The sequence below is a fragment of the Bolinopsis microptera genome, chromosome 10, assembly GCF_026151205.1.
Source record: "Bolinopsis microptera isolate Bmic1 chromosome 10, MBARI_Bmic_1.0, whole genome shotgun sequence".
Lineage (NCBI taxonomy): Eukaryota > Metazoa > Ctenophora > Tentaculata > Lobata > Bolinopsidae > Bolinopsis > Bolinopsis microptera.
The window spans coordinates 15,426,837-15,443,120 of NC_087081.1; the positions used below are offsets into that span (position 1 = coordinate 15,426,837).

General features: G+C 35.7%; 2 protein-coding genes across 2 annotated transcripts in view; both read right to left on the reverse strand.

Moving 5' to 3' along the window:
* The window catches only part of LOC134822081 (1-phosphatidylinositol 4,5-bisphosphate phosphodiesterase beta-4-like), an 858,242-nt gene that overhangs the window by 552,500 nt on the left and 289,458 nt on the right, over positions 1-16,284 (reverse strand). The window lies entirely within an intron of this gene.
* Positions 6,579-13,521, reverse strand: LOC134822108 (uncharacterized). Its single transcript, XM_063833002.1, has 10 exons — positions 12,450-13,521; positions 11,778-12,134; positions 9,583-9,694; positions 9,313-9,371; positions 8,913-9,031; positions 8,417-8,512; positions 8,095-8,211; positions 7,607-7,709; positions 7,186-7,286; positions 6,579-7,047 (listed from the first exon to the last, which is right to left on the reverse strand). Exons 1-10 carry the CDS (start codon positions 13,498-13,500, stop codon positions 6,880-6,882), a joined length of 2,283 nt encoding a protein of 760 aa, XP_063689072.1. The 5' UTR covers positions 13,501-13,521; the 3' UTR covers positions 6,579-6,879.

The window sequence follows — 16,284 nt, forward strand, 5'->3', positions numbered from 1 at the left end:
ATAGGTAGGATATAGGTAGGATATAGGTAGGATATAGGTAGGATATAGGTACGGATAGGTTAGGATATAGGTAGGATATAATAGGTAGGATATAGGTAGGATATAATAGTAGGATATAGGTAGGATATAGGTAGGATATAATAGGTAGGATATAGGTAGGACTATAATAGGTAGGATATAAGGTAGGATATAGGTAGGATATAATAGGTAGGATATAGGTAGGATATAGGTAGGATATAATAGGTAGGATATAGGTAGGATATAATAGGTAGGATATAGGTAGGATATAATAGGTAGGATATAGGTAGGATATAATAGGTAGGATATAGGTGGATATAGGTAGGAATATAGGTAGGATATAATAGGTAGGATATAGGTAGGATATAATAGGTAGGAGATAAGTAGGATATAGGTAGGATATAGGTAGGATATAGGTAGGATATAGGTAGGATATAATAGGTAGGATATAGGTAGGATATAATAGGTAGGATATAGGTAGGATATAGGTAGGATATAATAGGTAGGATATAGGTAGGATAATAGGTAGGATATAGGTAGGATATAGGTAGGATATAATAGGTAGGATATAAGGTAGGATATAGGTAGGATATAGGTAGGATATAGGTAGGATATAGGTAGGATATAGGTAGGATATAGGTAGGAATAATAGGTAGGATATAGGTAGGATATAATAGGTAGGATATAGGTAGGATATAGGTAGGATATAGGTAGGATATAGGTAGGATATAGGTAGGATATAGGTAGGATATAGGTAGTAATAGGTAGGATATAGGTAGGATAAAGGTAGGATATAGGTAGGATATAGGTAGGATAAAGGTAGGATATAGGTAGGATATAGGTAGGATATAATAGGTAGGATATAGGTAGGATATAGGTAGGATATAGGTAGGATATAGGTAGGATATAGGTAGGATATAGGTAGGATATAGGTAGGATATAGGTAGGATATAATAGGTAGGATATAGGTAGGATATAATAGGTAGGATATAGGTAGGATATAGGTAGGATATAGGTAGGATATAGGTAGGATATAGGTAGGATATAATAGGTAGGATATAAGGTAGGATATAATAGGTAGGATATAGGTAGGATATAGGTAGGATATAATTAGGTAGGATATAGGTAGGATATAATAGGTAGGATAAGGTAGGATATAGGTAGGATATAATAGGTAGGATATAATAGTAGGATATAGGTAGGATATAGGTAGGATATAGGTAGGATATAGGTAGGATATAGGTAGGATATAGGTAGGATATAATAGGTAGGATATAGGTAGGATATAATAGGTAGGATATAGGTAGGATATAGGTAGGATATAGGTAGGATATAGGTAGGATATAGGTAGGATATAGGTAGGATATAGGTAGTAATAGGTAGGATATAGGTAGGATAAAGGTAGGATATAGGTAGGATATAGGTAGGATAAAGGTAGGATATAGGTAGGATATAGGTAGGATATAATAGGTAGGATATAGGTAGGATATAGGTAGGATATAGGTAGGATATAGGTAGGATATAGGTAGGATATAGGTAGGATATAGGTAGATATAGGTAGGATATAATAGGTAGGATATAGGTAGGATATAATAGGTAGGATATAGGTAGGATATAGGTAGGATATAATAGGTAGGATATAGGTAGGATATAATAGGTAGGATATAGGTAGGATATAGGTAGGATATAATAGGTAGGATATAGGTAGGATATAGGTAGGATATAATAGGTAGGATATAGGTAGGATATAATAGGTAGGATATAGGTAGGATATAATAGGTAGGATATAGGTAGGATATAATAGGTAGGATATAGGTAGGATATAGGTAGGATATAATAGGTAGGATATAGGTAGGATATAGGTAGGATATAATAGGTAGGATATAGGTAAGATATAGGTAGGATATAGGTAGGATATAGTAGGTAGGATATAGGTAGGATATAGGTAGGATATAGGTAGGATATAGGTAGGATAAAGGTAGGATAAAGCTAGGATATAGGTAGGATATAGGTAGGATATAGGTAGGATATAGGTAGGATAAAGGTAGATAAAGGTTAGGATAAGGTAGGATTAATAGGTAGGCTATAGGTAAGATATAGGTAGGATATAGGTTAGGATATAGGAAGGATATAGGTAGGATATAGGAAGGATATAGGTAGTAATAGGTAGGATATAGGTAGGATAAAGGTAGGATATAGGTAGGTATAGGTAGGATAAAGGTAGGATATAGGTAGGATATAGGTAGGATATAATAGGTAGGATATAGGTAGGATATAGGTAGGATATAGGTAGGATATAGGTAGGATATAGGTAGGATATAATAGGTAGGATATAGGTAGGATATAGGTAGGATATAGGTAGGATATAGGTAGGATATAGGTAGGATATAGGTAGGATATAGGTAGGATATAGGTAGGATAAAGGTAGGATATAGGTAGGATATAGGTAGGATATAATAGGTAGGATATAGGTAAGATATAGGTAGGATATAGGTAGGATATAGTAGGTAGGATATAGGTAGGATATAGGTAGGATATAGGTAGGATATAGGTAGGATAAAGGTAGGATAAAGGTAGGATATAGGTAGGATATAGGTAGGATATAGGTAGGATATAGGTAGGATATAGGTAGGATAAAGGTAGGATAAAGGTAGGATATAGGTAGGATATAATAGGTAGGATATAGGTAAGATATAGGTAGGATATAGGTAGGATATAGGAAGGATATAGGTAGGATATAGGAAGGATATAGGTAGTAATAGGTAGGATATAGGTAGGATAAAGGTAGGATATAGGTAGGATATAGGTAGGATAAAGGTAGGATATAGGTAGGATATAGGTAGGATATAATAGGTAGGATATAGGTAGGATATAGGTAGGATAAAGGTAGGATAAAGGTAGGATATAGGTAGGATATAATAGGTAGGATATAGACAGGATATAGGTAGGATATAGGTAGGATATAGGTAGGATATAGGTAGGATATAGGTAGGATATAGGTAGTAATAGGTAGGATATAGGTAGGATATAGGTAGGATATAGGTAGGATAAAGGTAGGATATAGGTAGGATATAGGTAGGATATAGGTAGGATATAGGTAGGATATAGGTAGGATATAGGTAGGATATAGGTAGGATATAGGTAGGATATAGGTAGGATATAGGTAGGATATAGGTAGGATATAATAGGTAGGATATAGGTAGGATATAATAGGTAGGATATAGGTAGGATATAGGTAGGATATAGGTAGGATATAGGTAGGATATAGGTAGGATATAATAGGTAGGATATAGGTAGGATATAATAGGTAGGATATAGGTAGGATATAGGTAGGATATAATAGGTAGGATATAGGTAGGATATAATAGGTAGGATATAGGTAGGATATAGGTAGGATATAATAGGTAGGATATAATAGGTAGGATATAGGTAGGATATAGGTAGGATATAGGTAGGATATAGGTAGGATATAGGTAGGATATAGGTAGGATATAATAGGTAGGATATAGGTAGGATATAATAGGTTGGATATAGGTAGGATATAGGTAGGATATAGGTAGGATATTGGTAGGATATAGGTAGGATATAGGTAGGATATAGGTAGTAATAGGTAGGATATAGGTAGGATAAAGGTAGGATATAGGTAGGAAATAGGTAGGATAAGGTAGGATATAGGTAGGATATAGGTAGGATATAATAGGTAGGATATATGTAGGATATAGGTAGGATATAGGTAGGCTATAGGTTAGGATATAGGTAGGATATAGGTAGGATATAGGTAGGATATAGGTAGGATATAATAGGTAGGATATAGGTAGGATATAATAGGTAGGATATAGGTAGGATATAGGTAGGATATAATAGGTAGGATATAGGTAGGATATAATAGGTAGGATATAGGTAGGATATAGGTAGGATATAATAGGTAGGATATAGGTAGGATATAGGTAGGATATAATAGGTAGGATATAGGTAGGATATAATAGGTAGGATATAGGTAGGATATAATAGGTAGGATATAGGTAGGATATAATAGGTAGGATATAGGTAGGATATAGGTAGGATATAATAGGTAGGATATAGGTAGGATATAGGTAGGATATAATAGGTAGGATATAGGTAGGATATAATAGGTAGGATATAGGTAGGATATAGGTAGGATATAGGTAGGATATAATAGGTAGGATATAGGTAGGATATAGGTAGGATATAGGTAGGATATAGGTAGGATATAGGTAGGATATAGGTAGGATATAGGTAGGATATAGGTAGGATATAGGTAGGATATAGGTAGGATATAATAGGTAGGATATAGGTAGGATATAATAGGTAGGATATAGGTAGGATATAATAGGTAGGATATAGGTAGGATATAGGTAGGATATAGGTAGGATATAATAGGTAGGATATAGGTAGGATATAATAGGTAGTAATAGGTAGGATATAGGTAAGATATAGGTAGGATATAATAGGTAGGATATAGGTAGGATATAGGTAGGATATAATAGGTAGGATAAAGGTAGGATATAGGTAGGATATAATGGGTAGGATATAGGTAGGATATAGGTAGGATATAATAGGTAGGATATAGGTAGGATATAGGTAGGATATAGGTAGGATATAATAGGTAGGATAAAGGTAGGATATAGGTAGGATATAATAGGTAGGATATAGGTAGGATATAGGTAGGATATAATAGGTAGGATATAATAGGTAGGATATAGGTAGGATATAATAGGTAGGATATAGGTAGGATATAATAGGTAGGATATAGGTAGGATATAATAGGTAGGATATAGGTAGGATATAATAGGTAGGATATAGGTAGGATATAGGTAGGATATAGGTAGGATATAGGTAGGATATAATAGGTAGTAATAGGTAGGATATAGGTAAGATATAGGTAGGATATAATAGGTAGAATATAGGTAGGATATAGGTAGGATATAATAGGTAGGATATAGGTAGGATATAGGTAGGATATAATAGGTAGGATATAGGTAGGATATAATAGGTAGGATATAGGTAGGATATAGGTAGGATATAGGTAGGATATAATAGGTAGGATATAGGTAGGATATAATAGGTAGTAATAGGTAGGATATAGGTAAGATATAGGTAGGATATAATAGGTAGGATATAGGTAGGATATAGGTAGGATATAATAGGTAGGATATAGGTAGGATATAGGTAGGATATAATAGGTAGGATATAGGTAGGATATAATAGGTAGGATATAGGTAGGATATAGGTAGGATATAATAGGTAGGATATAGGTAGGATATAGGTAGGATATAATAGGTAGGATATAGGTAGGATATAATAGGTAGGATATAGGTAGGATAAAGGTAGGATAAAGGTAAGATATAGGTAGGATATAATAGGTAGGATATAGGTAGGATATAGGTAGGACAGTTTAGAGTTACCGCGTTATTTGAGCGCTCCAATGTAGAAGGAGGCAGAGCCACAAGTTCCCGAGAGGTAGAGGATAGTTTGCAGATATATTGCTGTGAAAACGATCATTGCTCTTATCCCAGAGGGAGTAACTGTCACCCGAGTCATTTTCAAAAAGGGTGTCAAATTTGAGATGAAAAATCAAACTTCTATTTAATATTGAATACTGACCAACAAGCTGGTAATTATATTTATTTGAAAAAGCAACGTGATTATTCCATGAAATGGGTTGATGTTAATTTGTTAAAAGTCACATCCTCATTCCTCATGTTACCTGTATGCACTTGTCTTTTTGTTGACACGTGTACGTAAACATATTCGAACAAGAAAAGTAATTATCATTGTTTTGTTAAAAGTCACATCCTCCTTTTGTGCTTATCTTTTCGCTGGCACGTACAGTAAAACCCCGATTTACCCCGGATCCCGATTTACCGCGGACCCTGATTTACTGCGGACCCGATTTACCGCGGACTCCGATTTACCGTGGACCCCGATTTACCGCGGATGTTTCCTTTTCCCCAAACTTCCCCCAATCGTGGTTTTACTGTATTCACAAAATGCTGCAGATTATAGCAAATATAATAATTACACAGATCTGTATTCTGTAGTACCACTTACAAACTTAACGTAATAGTATTAACTGCTCTATTAAATATTGAATCAAATATTGTATTGATTGTTAAATTAATTATTAAGTTGGTTTTATCACGTTTTATGTTCACGTGATATTCCTTGACTCCATGATTTCGACATTTTGACTCAGTTTACCGTATAATTCGAATAATATTCCGTTTATTATTTTATTTTCCACTCCCCTAGAACATTCTAACATTTCGGTATATTTAAAGCCACGCATTTAATCGGTTTGTCTTTCCAAAGAACATCCTCTAAAGAAACAAATAGGAGAAAACTTATCAACTCCACAGTATAGTACGTTTCCTTGTCTATATTATAATTCGAAAGTGTCTGATTGTATGTACGACCGCCCACGTGAAAATTAGGTTTGGCAAGTTGTTATTATGTCGTTTTTAAAGTGTTTTACATTTAAATCGGCAGTATCTTTGGTTGGGATAGATATTTTTTGATGCGATTAAAACTTTCTTTCAAAGAGTACTACACCTGCTTTCTAGTATTAAATATAAAAGTACATTGTGATGCGTTTACATACTGATTTTGTGATATGTTGCTGTAATATCACATAACTGAGGCTGAATGGTGAATTCAGTCCAGAAAGTCTGAACCAAAATCACTCAACTAAAACAAACCAATTAAAGCAAAGTTCAATTAAAGTCCAATTAAAGTCCAATTATTAAAGTCCAATTAAAGTTCAATTAAAGTTCAATTAAAGTTCAATTAAAGTTCAATTAAAATCCAATTAAAGTTCAATTAAAGTCCAATTAAAGTTCACTAACCAGGGATTCTAGACTCAATGGTAGTCTGATAACCAGCAAGTGTGAAGACCTCACCATACTTCCTATCCCTCAGCTTGTCTACCACATCACGTGACACGCCCTGTACTGCCAACATTTCTAGAAACTTCTTTAGTCCTCCCCCGTTTCTTAGCACATCAAACACCTGTAGTAGATGGTAGTTTGGTGGTGAAAATGATCAGTTATAATGTCAATTGGTATTAAAGATATAATGAAACGGGCAGCCGGCACCGGAGCTGAGACGCGAAACCAATTTGTTTCCAAATATTTTGGAATATCCTACCATTTTCTCTCCCTCCTTCAAAGATTCTACTTTCTTGGACATTTGCAGCAAATGGGCACACTGCAGAGCAAGCACATCTACTACATCAGACGAACCCTCACCTGAGGTGGTTAAAAACATTTTAATTGATTTTTTTTAATAATATCAAATATCGGTTCTCTATTTGTGGTATAATTTGTTTAAACAAACAAACAAACAAACAAACAAACAAACAAACAAACAAACAAACAAACAAACAAACAAACAAACAAACAAACAAACAAACAAACAAACAAACAAACAAACAAACAAACAAACAAACAAACAAACAAACAAACAATCAAACAAACAAACAAACAAACAAACAAACAATCAAACAAACAAACAAACAAACAAACAAACAAACAAACAAAACAAACAAACTAACAAACAAACAACATACCAGAGAGAATTTCAATAACATCTTGTATCTCGAGAGGGTATCCAAGCATCTTACTGTAGGGAACGGTTGCGTCACTCACTTGTACTCTACACTTAATTCCCAACTGAGGAGTGTTGTATTGTAAATCACTGTTTATACAGCAGGGTGTCATAGTGTACATAGTGTACATAGTGTACATAGTGTACAAAGTGTACATAGTGTACATAGTGTACATAGTGTACATAGTGTACATAGTGTACATAGTGATCGAATTTGCTAAATTATGTGATTTCATATTCATTTTAATATTGCTATGTGTTTAAAATACTTTAGCTCAATAATGACTATTATGTTTAAATCAGTTTGTGACCATTGTGTAATGAGTGCGTAAACAATATGTGGCCAATATATGACCAATACGTGAACAATATGTAACCAGTAAGTGACCACAATAAGTGACCACAATAAGTGACCACAATAAGTGACCACAATATGTGACCAATACGCACCTGTTTGGTGAGGGCAGTTATATCGTTAGCCTGTTTGAACACAGTTTCTCGTTTACCAATGCCTCTCCCAACACACTTCATATCTCCAAAGTAGTAGGCAGAACCGCATGCAGCCATCTGAAACAATATGTATTAAATCGGTTAACTATCTTATTAAAATTATAATACTGATCATTAAGTGATCACGTGTTAATTAAATTCTGATTATACGCATAACATGTTAATTACATGTTAATTACATGTTAATTAATCTGATTACATGCATAACTGCATAATATATATAACTCAAATGTTAATTATTCAAATTCCATAACAAATTTACCAGGCTGAAGTAACGAGCAAGGTCAAGCTGAGAGCTACTCAAAGTCCCGACACTCTTCATGATCATGTTCATCTTACTTTCTACCAGGTTGAGATCCTGAGGTTAAAGCATCAAAAATACATTAAACATTGTACATTATACATTGTGCATTGTACATTATACGTTGTACATTATAAATTGTACATTATACCTTGTACATTATACCTTGTACATTATACCTTGTACATTATACATTGTACCCTATTCATTCTAACGCGCTTGACTATACCTAACAAAAAATAAGGCAGGATGTATTTTCATGAAATTCAAAGTAAAACCACGCTTGAATAATATAATGCTGAGATTATCAATTAACTTATCAATTAAAAAATTTAAATTAATTTAAAAACTTTAGGTAACATAAAGTACATTGTACAGTGTACACTGTACATTGTACATAATACACTGTACAGTGTACATTATACATTATACACTGTACATTTTACATAAAGGCTACCTGAGAGTACCCGACAAAGCAGCCGATATCTTCCATCATAGAGTTCATCTGATCGCGTGATAACTCTGGGTTAAACCCAGGAATGCATTTCAGCTTCTCCAGAGAGACGTTGTTACCAACTGTGATGGGAATTTTGTTTACTGTTGTGGTAAAGTATTTTGAAATATCAACATTTTTTGGACGCATTATTTATATTCTCTGGTTACTTAAGATAATGCAAAAAATGTGTCAATTTAATCCACAAAAATCACCAGATTTGCTGTGTAAAACATAATTTTAATCATTAACCTATATAACCTTACGTAAAATCCGGATTGAAATACTATAAATGAGTCGCATAGTTGAAATGTTTTCTTGGGTAAATTTCCTTGTCGCATCAAAAAGAAAACATAAACCTTACCTTGAATAGAGGGAACTTTAAATCCGAGAGCAGCCAAGAGAGGAACAGCAACGAGACACCTAGAGTTAAGGTTTAAAAAAAAACATATTTGATAGATTTACAGATCTAGCTTGACAAAAATATTTTTGATTGCCAGACCCACTAGAGTGTAGACCCACCATTCTGATTGCCAGACCCGCTATTTAACAGGGGCTCATAATGCGCGAGTGGGTCTGCCTAAAATTCACAGATCTAGCTGTGGGTCTGAGACATGTTAAAAAAACACCTTACCTGGAGTCTCCCATAACATCAGTAGCCTTGTAGTACACAACGTCCCACTCCTCCTTCACCTCTAGCTTCTTATTCTCCTCTATCATTGCTTTAGTTAGCTTGGCTGTCTCCACTGTAGGAAATGAGGGGGTTAGAAGAGGGGGAGAAGGTGAACTACACAGTGTGATGCAGACACGTGGTGTTGTGATGACGTCACGTGATATTGTAATGACGTCACAGTGGTAGTGTAGTGTGACGAATGTGGTAGTGTAATGAATGTGGTAGTGTGGGTACATCTACATGTTTTAACTACACTTTTTAACCGAGGGATGAAATATTTCGTTTGTTAAGGCTGTGCAAGTTGTGATATAAAACTTGACAATACAGGGTGTCCCGAAAACAGAGAACCAAGTGATCAGAGAGTTACCATGGTTACAGTAAGTAAACAAGTGATCAGTGTCAATAACTCACCAACGGTTTAGAATGCCATTTATTATTTACAAGGGCTATTATAGGGCCGAGTATGACCTCCGGAGTTCGCCAAAAAATTCTCAGACCTCATTCAGTGGGTTGTGGCAGCTTCATGACGCTTTACTACAAATTGACTGGTATCATTTTAATGTTATCGGCTTGTTCTTGGTCACAAAGTGAAGATCATGTGATGCTTTGACAACCATTTGCTTGAAAATATCACAAGAGTCGTGTAATGAGCAATTTATTGTCGTGAACTAATTGGGTACTCGAGCTGTTGACATGGTGGATCACGTGATTGTCACGCGGCTCCTGAATGAGTCTTGAAACATGTTTCAAGACATTTGGAGTCAATTTGGTTTAAAAATTCCGAACATAATGCACTAATTTTAAATGGCAGCTCTACTCAGCTGTCAAGCTCTTTAAGAAATCCGATCAGTGCCTACTGCCTTAGATCTATATCTCACAAAAAATGAATGGGCAAAATGAACAGGTTCCTGGTGGAATGGAGTGTTCTCCTCAAATTTGGAACACAGTCTCTGGAGTTTCAAGTCGTTAGTTTTTAAAATTTGAGGCAAGTTGTTAACAAAAGTAAATTTATCGCCTTTTTTGGGACACCCTGGATATTATATAGTATAACTAACAAGGGAAACAACTTTTAAAAACAACTCACAAAATTTTGATGGTTTTTATTGACAGAGAAAAAAAAAGAAAAAGTAAAAAACAACTTACAAAATTTGAGTGGTTTTTCATTGACAGAACAAAGCCACGTGCACAATTGCAAATCGTTGACAGCGCCAGTGGAGACTGCATGAACAAAGGATTTTATATCTTTCTCAAGCAATTCCCTCTCTCTGTAAGTCCTAATAAAGGATTTGAAATCGAATACATGATCCGAGCTGTTGTCACGTGCTGTTTCTGATGCCATGGCCCTAAAGTAATTAGTTAATTAATTAACTTAAGTAATTAGGAGATACGCGAGGTTAACAAATGGAGATGATATTTATAGTACATGGAACAAGCTTTGGATTTCAGATTGTGGTTGAACTATTATATACATTGAATACATTAGGGATGTGATGGTCAATGGGCCATCAAAATAAATCAGATATGCAAAATATGACCAACGATTGCAAATACAAGATGAGAAGAATTACTTAAATGACCAGTGAACAATTACGAAGAAACTTTCAATACAAATAAAAGATATATCTATCAGTCACAATTTGGTCACATGCAAATTTCTCAGCTCTCAACTTTGTGCAAATTTTGATGGCATATTTACGAAAGCTGGGAATTGCAAAAAAAGTGCTAAATCCGATAAATGTCTATATTTCCAATTTCTTGATTTTTCATATATTACGTATATTTCATTTCTTTTTGAGGAAAATAAACGGTTTAAAGAATATTGTTAAAAAACTGTATGAATTTGTGTGCTGCGCTGCCTATAGTGACGGAAAATGATTCATACATATAATTATGATTTTCCGAACATTAATACAAATAATGTGATCACCGCACTCTCAAAAGTGACAAAATAGAAAATGAAGCTGCTTTCAAAAGTCTAACTCTTAATAAAGGTGGGATTGTTCTTGATATATGATATGAAGCTTTTAAAAATCCTGCATCACTATGCGTAGTGGGCGTAATTAAATTAAATGATACTGGTTCAAACTTAAAATTTGGAAAAGGAAGCATTATGTAGCTCTGTAAAAAGTTATGTTCAATTTTATCTAAAGTCTTACATCTGACATCTATGAGTTTCTGGCGATTGTTCTGAGGTTGTGGTGAGCCTTTTTCTGGAGTCTCAATCTCCTTCATCATGTCCTCCAGTAGATAGGGGTCATTTTGGATTATAACTCCTTCCTCATGAACTATAAGGGTCTCCTTCACAGATATCGTCTCTTTCTTTTCGTTATGTCTCTTGTTCTTTTTAGTGGGAGTCTTTTTGTTGCTGGCTTGTACGTCCGTTTTAGAAGGGCTTCCAACAGATGTTTGTTGGTTTGAATTCTCGCTAGGCTCTGGATTGTATTCTGAGCCTTTCCTTCTAGGTTTGTTATCCCGCTTTTTTTGACGAGAATTAGGTTTTTCAATGTCAGGTTCTGAAACACAAAATACATGTCAGCGATCATGAGTTTTCATTGAAAACTTATTGTATAATCGATTATTGTTAATCTTCAATAATAAATATTTCGATTTGGTGCCTTTCTAAGGCATTCTAATTCTAGTTAAACTGTGCTGCAATTTCATGCAAGTCTGCAAACTTTCAAAGCCCTGAAATGTACGCTGCCTAATTCATCAATATTCCTTATCCTAGCTTAATATCACTTTGATAATATGGTAGACACTCGTTCTTATCAGGCAAGTAAAATATATCTAAATCATAACACTAAGAAAACCAACAACTACAGACTTACCACAAAATGGATGAAGCGAGGGGGCCCATTTTTGCGAAAGTCCAAGGTCCCCTAACTCGTTGATGAAATCCATTAATTGAGAATCACTCATATCATGATCTGATAATATGCAAAGCAAATGGTAATAAAACAACTTCAGCTCATAAACTCTTTTTGGTGACATGGTTCTTCCAAGATTCTTTTCAATGATCGGGTCTTCCAGCGTGAAAATAGATCTATCCATTTTCTGAGTAACTTTTTTAAGGTCAAAGTCTCTTATGTCAATAGCATACATGGAACTGTCCAACTCACAAGCATAGAACCGTAAGAAATCAAGGAAAATTTCACCCTCTGAAGCTGCAATGGATTCTTCTTGTTTAATGTAGGGAGGCTTAACAATAACATGATCTATTTTGTGCTTTCCGTGGAGGAGAAAGTTAATGTACATGAGTATGTGCCCATATGAAGATAGCCCACCTATTTTGGCGCTACCTAATGAAGGTTCCTTTGAAAGCACATACTTGATGAAACGTCCTACTGCAGGAACTTTTATATTCTTTTGGGCATATGTATTCAATAATGCAGAGTTTTCCAAAACATCATGTTTGGGATCGTGATTGGAGGAAAAAGTTACATCCAACTCCATTGCATTTTTCTTGTGCTTAACAGTAAGAATTGGATGATTACCACGCCTTACAAAGTTTAACATTGTAAAGGGTGAGGAATTTCTTTTGAGAGAATCGCGGAGTGGGTTAAAGTAGGTATTTTTTCGCTTCAAGTCATAATTTGACATGACAAAGCAGTCAACGTCAGATGATTTGGTACCAAAGCCATTTATGCATGATCCAAAAATGTATACATTTGCACTGGGGCCAAATGTATTATGGCAAATTGCTCTCAGATCGTCAACAGCTTCATTTCTCTTTTGATTGAAAGCGTCATCTTGATGTGAGTTGTCATTGTAACAGTTGATAACTTCTGTTAATGTGCGAACTGCACTTTCACTCCTCTCAGGTATGTCATCAACACCAAAGTAAATTTTACCATTTCTTTTAAATTTTTCTTCCGGCATTACCTAGAAAAGTTTTTGTTACTTGATTTATTTACTTCACATTTCAAGTTTTTATAAAACCATAGTTATAACATATTAAAATTCTTTGAAAGCAGGAAATCATACACTTGAAAAAACAACTTTGTATTGAATATGGAATGAACTTCTGGACTCAATACACTCTTTATCGAATGCCAGAATCTTTTAAAGCAGCTTTTAAAAGCAGAACAAAAAACTTATGCAAATCAAATCAGATAATAGTATAACACAAACATCTCAAACTTCATTGTAAATAATGGCTACAATACAGGCTAGAATTGACAGGCATACATATATCAGGGGCAACATGTGGGCAGTGGCGTAACGTTACTTTGTGCCGCCCCCCTGCTGATTGAAATTTGCCGCCCCTTTTCCGCCCCTAAAATTTTGTGTCCCTAAAAAAAAAAAAAAAAAAAAAAAAAAAAAGGTCGGGTACTTTTTTTGCCGCCCCCTACACCTTTTTGCCGCCCCCTGAAGCAACAATGGTACCCCAAATATTTTTTTCACGTCGACCGAACGCTAAATTCGACAGGGTAGTTGACCAATAAGGCGCTTTTTCCGTGAAATCAGACCTACAATCCAGGAAAATGCCGCCCCCCTAAGGTGCCGCCCCCCTGCTAGCAGGGTTAGCAGGGGCGGTTGTTACGCCACTGCATGTGGGAGCTGGCTGGCGTTATGTCTGGTGTTCGATCGACGGACTCAGGGGCTTGAATGAATGTGTAACAGGCAACAGCAAACACAAACTTATAAAACGAGTGAAATAGGACACCATATGTGTACTATCTCAGCCACACAGAATAATTAGGTCGAATCGCATGGTCGCCAAAGGGTCCAGTATGTTGATGCAATGATGTGCTTCATAGCATTTGCGATTAACTGTGTGTTACTACTGCATGGCTGAGGCATCCAAATGAGGATTGGACGCCTCACAACATGATTTCACAAAGATCATGCGTGCGTTTACAGTCAAACGTTTGAGTAAAATAACAAGCTATATATTGCAATATTTCCGAATACTCTTTTTCAAGCACCAGATAATAATTTCAGGGCGTCCACAGATGCCTGGACACCCTCAGCAGCCGCCTCTGATATTGTATATGTTATATTTTACAGCAATCTGTCGCAAAACAGGGGGTTTAAAAAGTTCAGAACTATAATAATAATAAATACAACATTTATAAACCGCCTTATAGCTAAATCATATAACTTGATATAATTTAATCCTACAATATTACTCTGACATGGTTCCTTAGGCACCTGAATATGTAATATCCGGCTCGGAAAATCATTTGTAAGTTGCATAGTTGTAATGTTTCTGGGGCAAAATTTGGATTGATTCCGTTTGTTGCAACAAGGAAAAGACTCTCAATGAAACAAGAATGGAGCAAGAAATTTAATTTTAGCAGAATTCATAAAATGTAATGCCCATTAAGTGTATGACTTTTTGTCCTTGACTGCTAGTTTGGTTTTGGAAGGACAAGTAACTAACGGGCAAGGAATGCGCGTGCCTGAAAGCTTTTGCGCACACCGAAATGCTATTTCAGTTAAGTTTTTAAAGACAAGGCTCATATTTGTATTAGGACAAAAAGAAAATTGTTAGCAGATATTAGGGATTCTGTGTATAGTTGTTACTATAGGTTGCAGTTTTACTTAATATATATAACGGGTGATACTCGTAAAATATATGTTCCATATATTGGACCGTCGACGAGTCCACCTCGGCGCGCGTTTTGGTAGGTTGTAAACCTACAGCGATCTCGATGGGTTGACACCGTCAATAAATCACATTGCACGCTTCAAAGATAAAGTTGCAAACTTTTGATCAGCCCAAAATGAAACCTTTTTGGAGACTTTGATATTTTAACTTAAAATCTTTGTTCTGTCAAATTTCTTTTTAGAGGAAAACGTTATTTTTACAAGACGAACATTTTGCCAAAACCGGATGAAAACTCTTATCTGCAATCTAGTTTATCTCTTTTACTTTTGAAGTTAGGCCCCAGCCAGTAAAGTTTTTTGGCCGTGCACAGCTTGACGGATGTTACTCGTCTAAATTTCTTCGAAGTAGCGCGCGCCGCTTTCTTCTCGATGGCACGAGCTACGAAGTTGCGCGCACCGGGCCAGATCATTAACATGACAATGGTCAATGCACAGCGCATAGTACATATTATTAATATCGTGATCCCGATACTTACTGGGCCGCGCTCATCCTGTCATTCCGTTGAATCTTTATGTTTATGAACGTACTAATGATATACTATTTAAATATAAATAGAGAATATAAACGACAATTTGGGTTACAACGTGATACAAGCCTGGCGTATTTGAACCAAATGCGCGGCGCAAGTAGGCGGTTTTGTGATTTATTTATCCGGCCAATAATCAGATTTTACAATTATAACCCAGCACGCGGCTTTTTCTTTTTGTTTTTCATACGTTGTATGACCCGATTTGCTCTAACCAGAGCCCTCTCGCTTGCAGCTAGTATAGCGCGCCACCGCCTACATGTGAAACAAGTGCGTCACGAGTATACACTGACACATGGCTATGTAATGCGAATGACCCGACTTACTGGACCGCGCTCAGCCTGTCATTCCGCCGAATATAATCTTTATAAACATGATAGCGTGAGGTCCCCAGGTAAGACCCGACGCGCACGAGTGCACGGCTCCCTCTGTATGAGTATCGTCGTAAGAACGATACATCATAGCGAAACGACCGTGGGGGTCACGACGTGAAACAAGCTTTTGTAGTGTATACGTCATTTCT

Bases quoted from the DNA above. Each gene is read 5' to 3' on its own strand.
- LOC134822108 (XM_063833002.1), bottom strand. From the start codon at position 13,500: ATGCCGGAAGAAAAATTTAAAAGAAATGGTAAAATTTACTTTGGTGTT. The intron at 8,513-8,912 runs GTAGCCTTTATG...CTTTAACCTCAG, and splicing joins GCTTTGTCGGGTACTCTCAG to GATCTCAACCTGGTAGAAAG. The intron at 7,048-7,185 runs GTAGGATATTCC...CATCTACTACAG, and splicing joins TGAAGGAGGGAGAGAAAATG to GTGTTTGATGTGCTAAGAAA.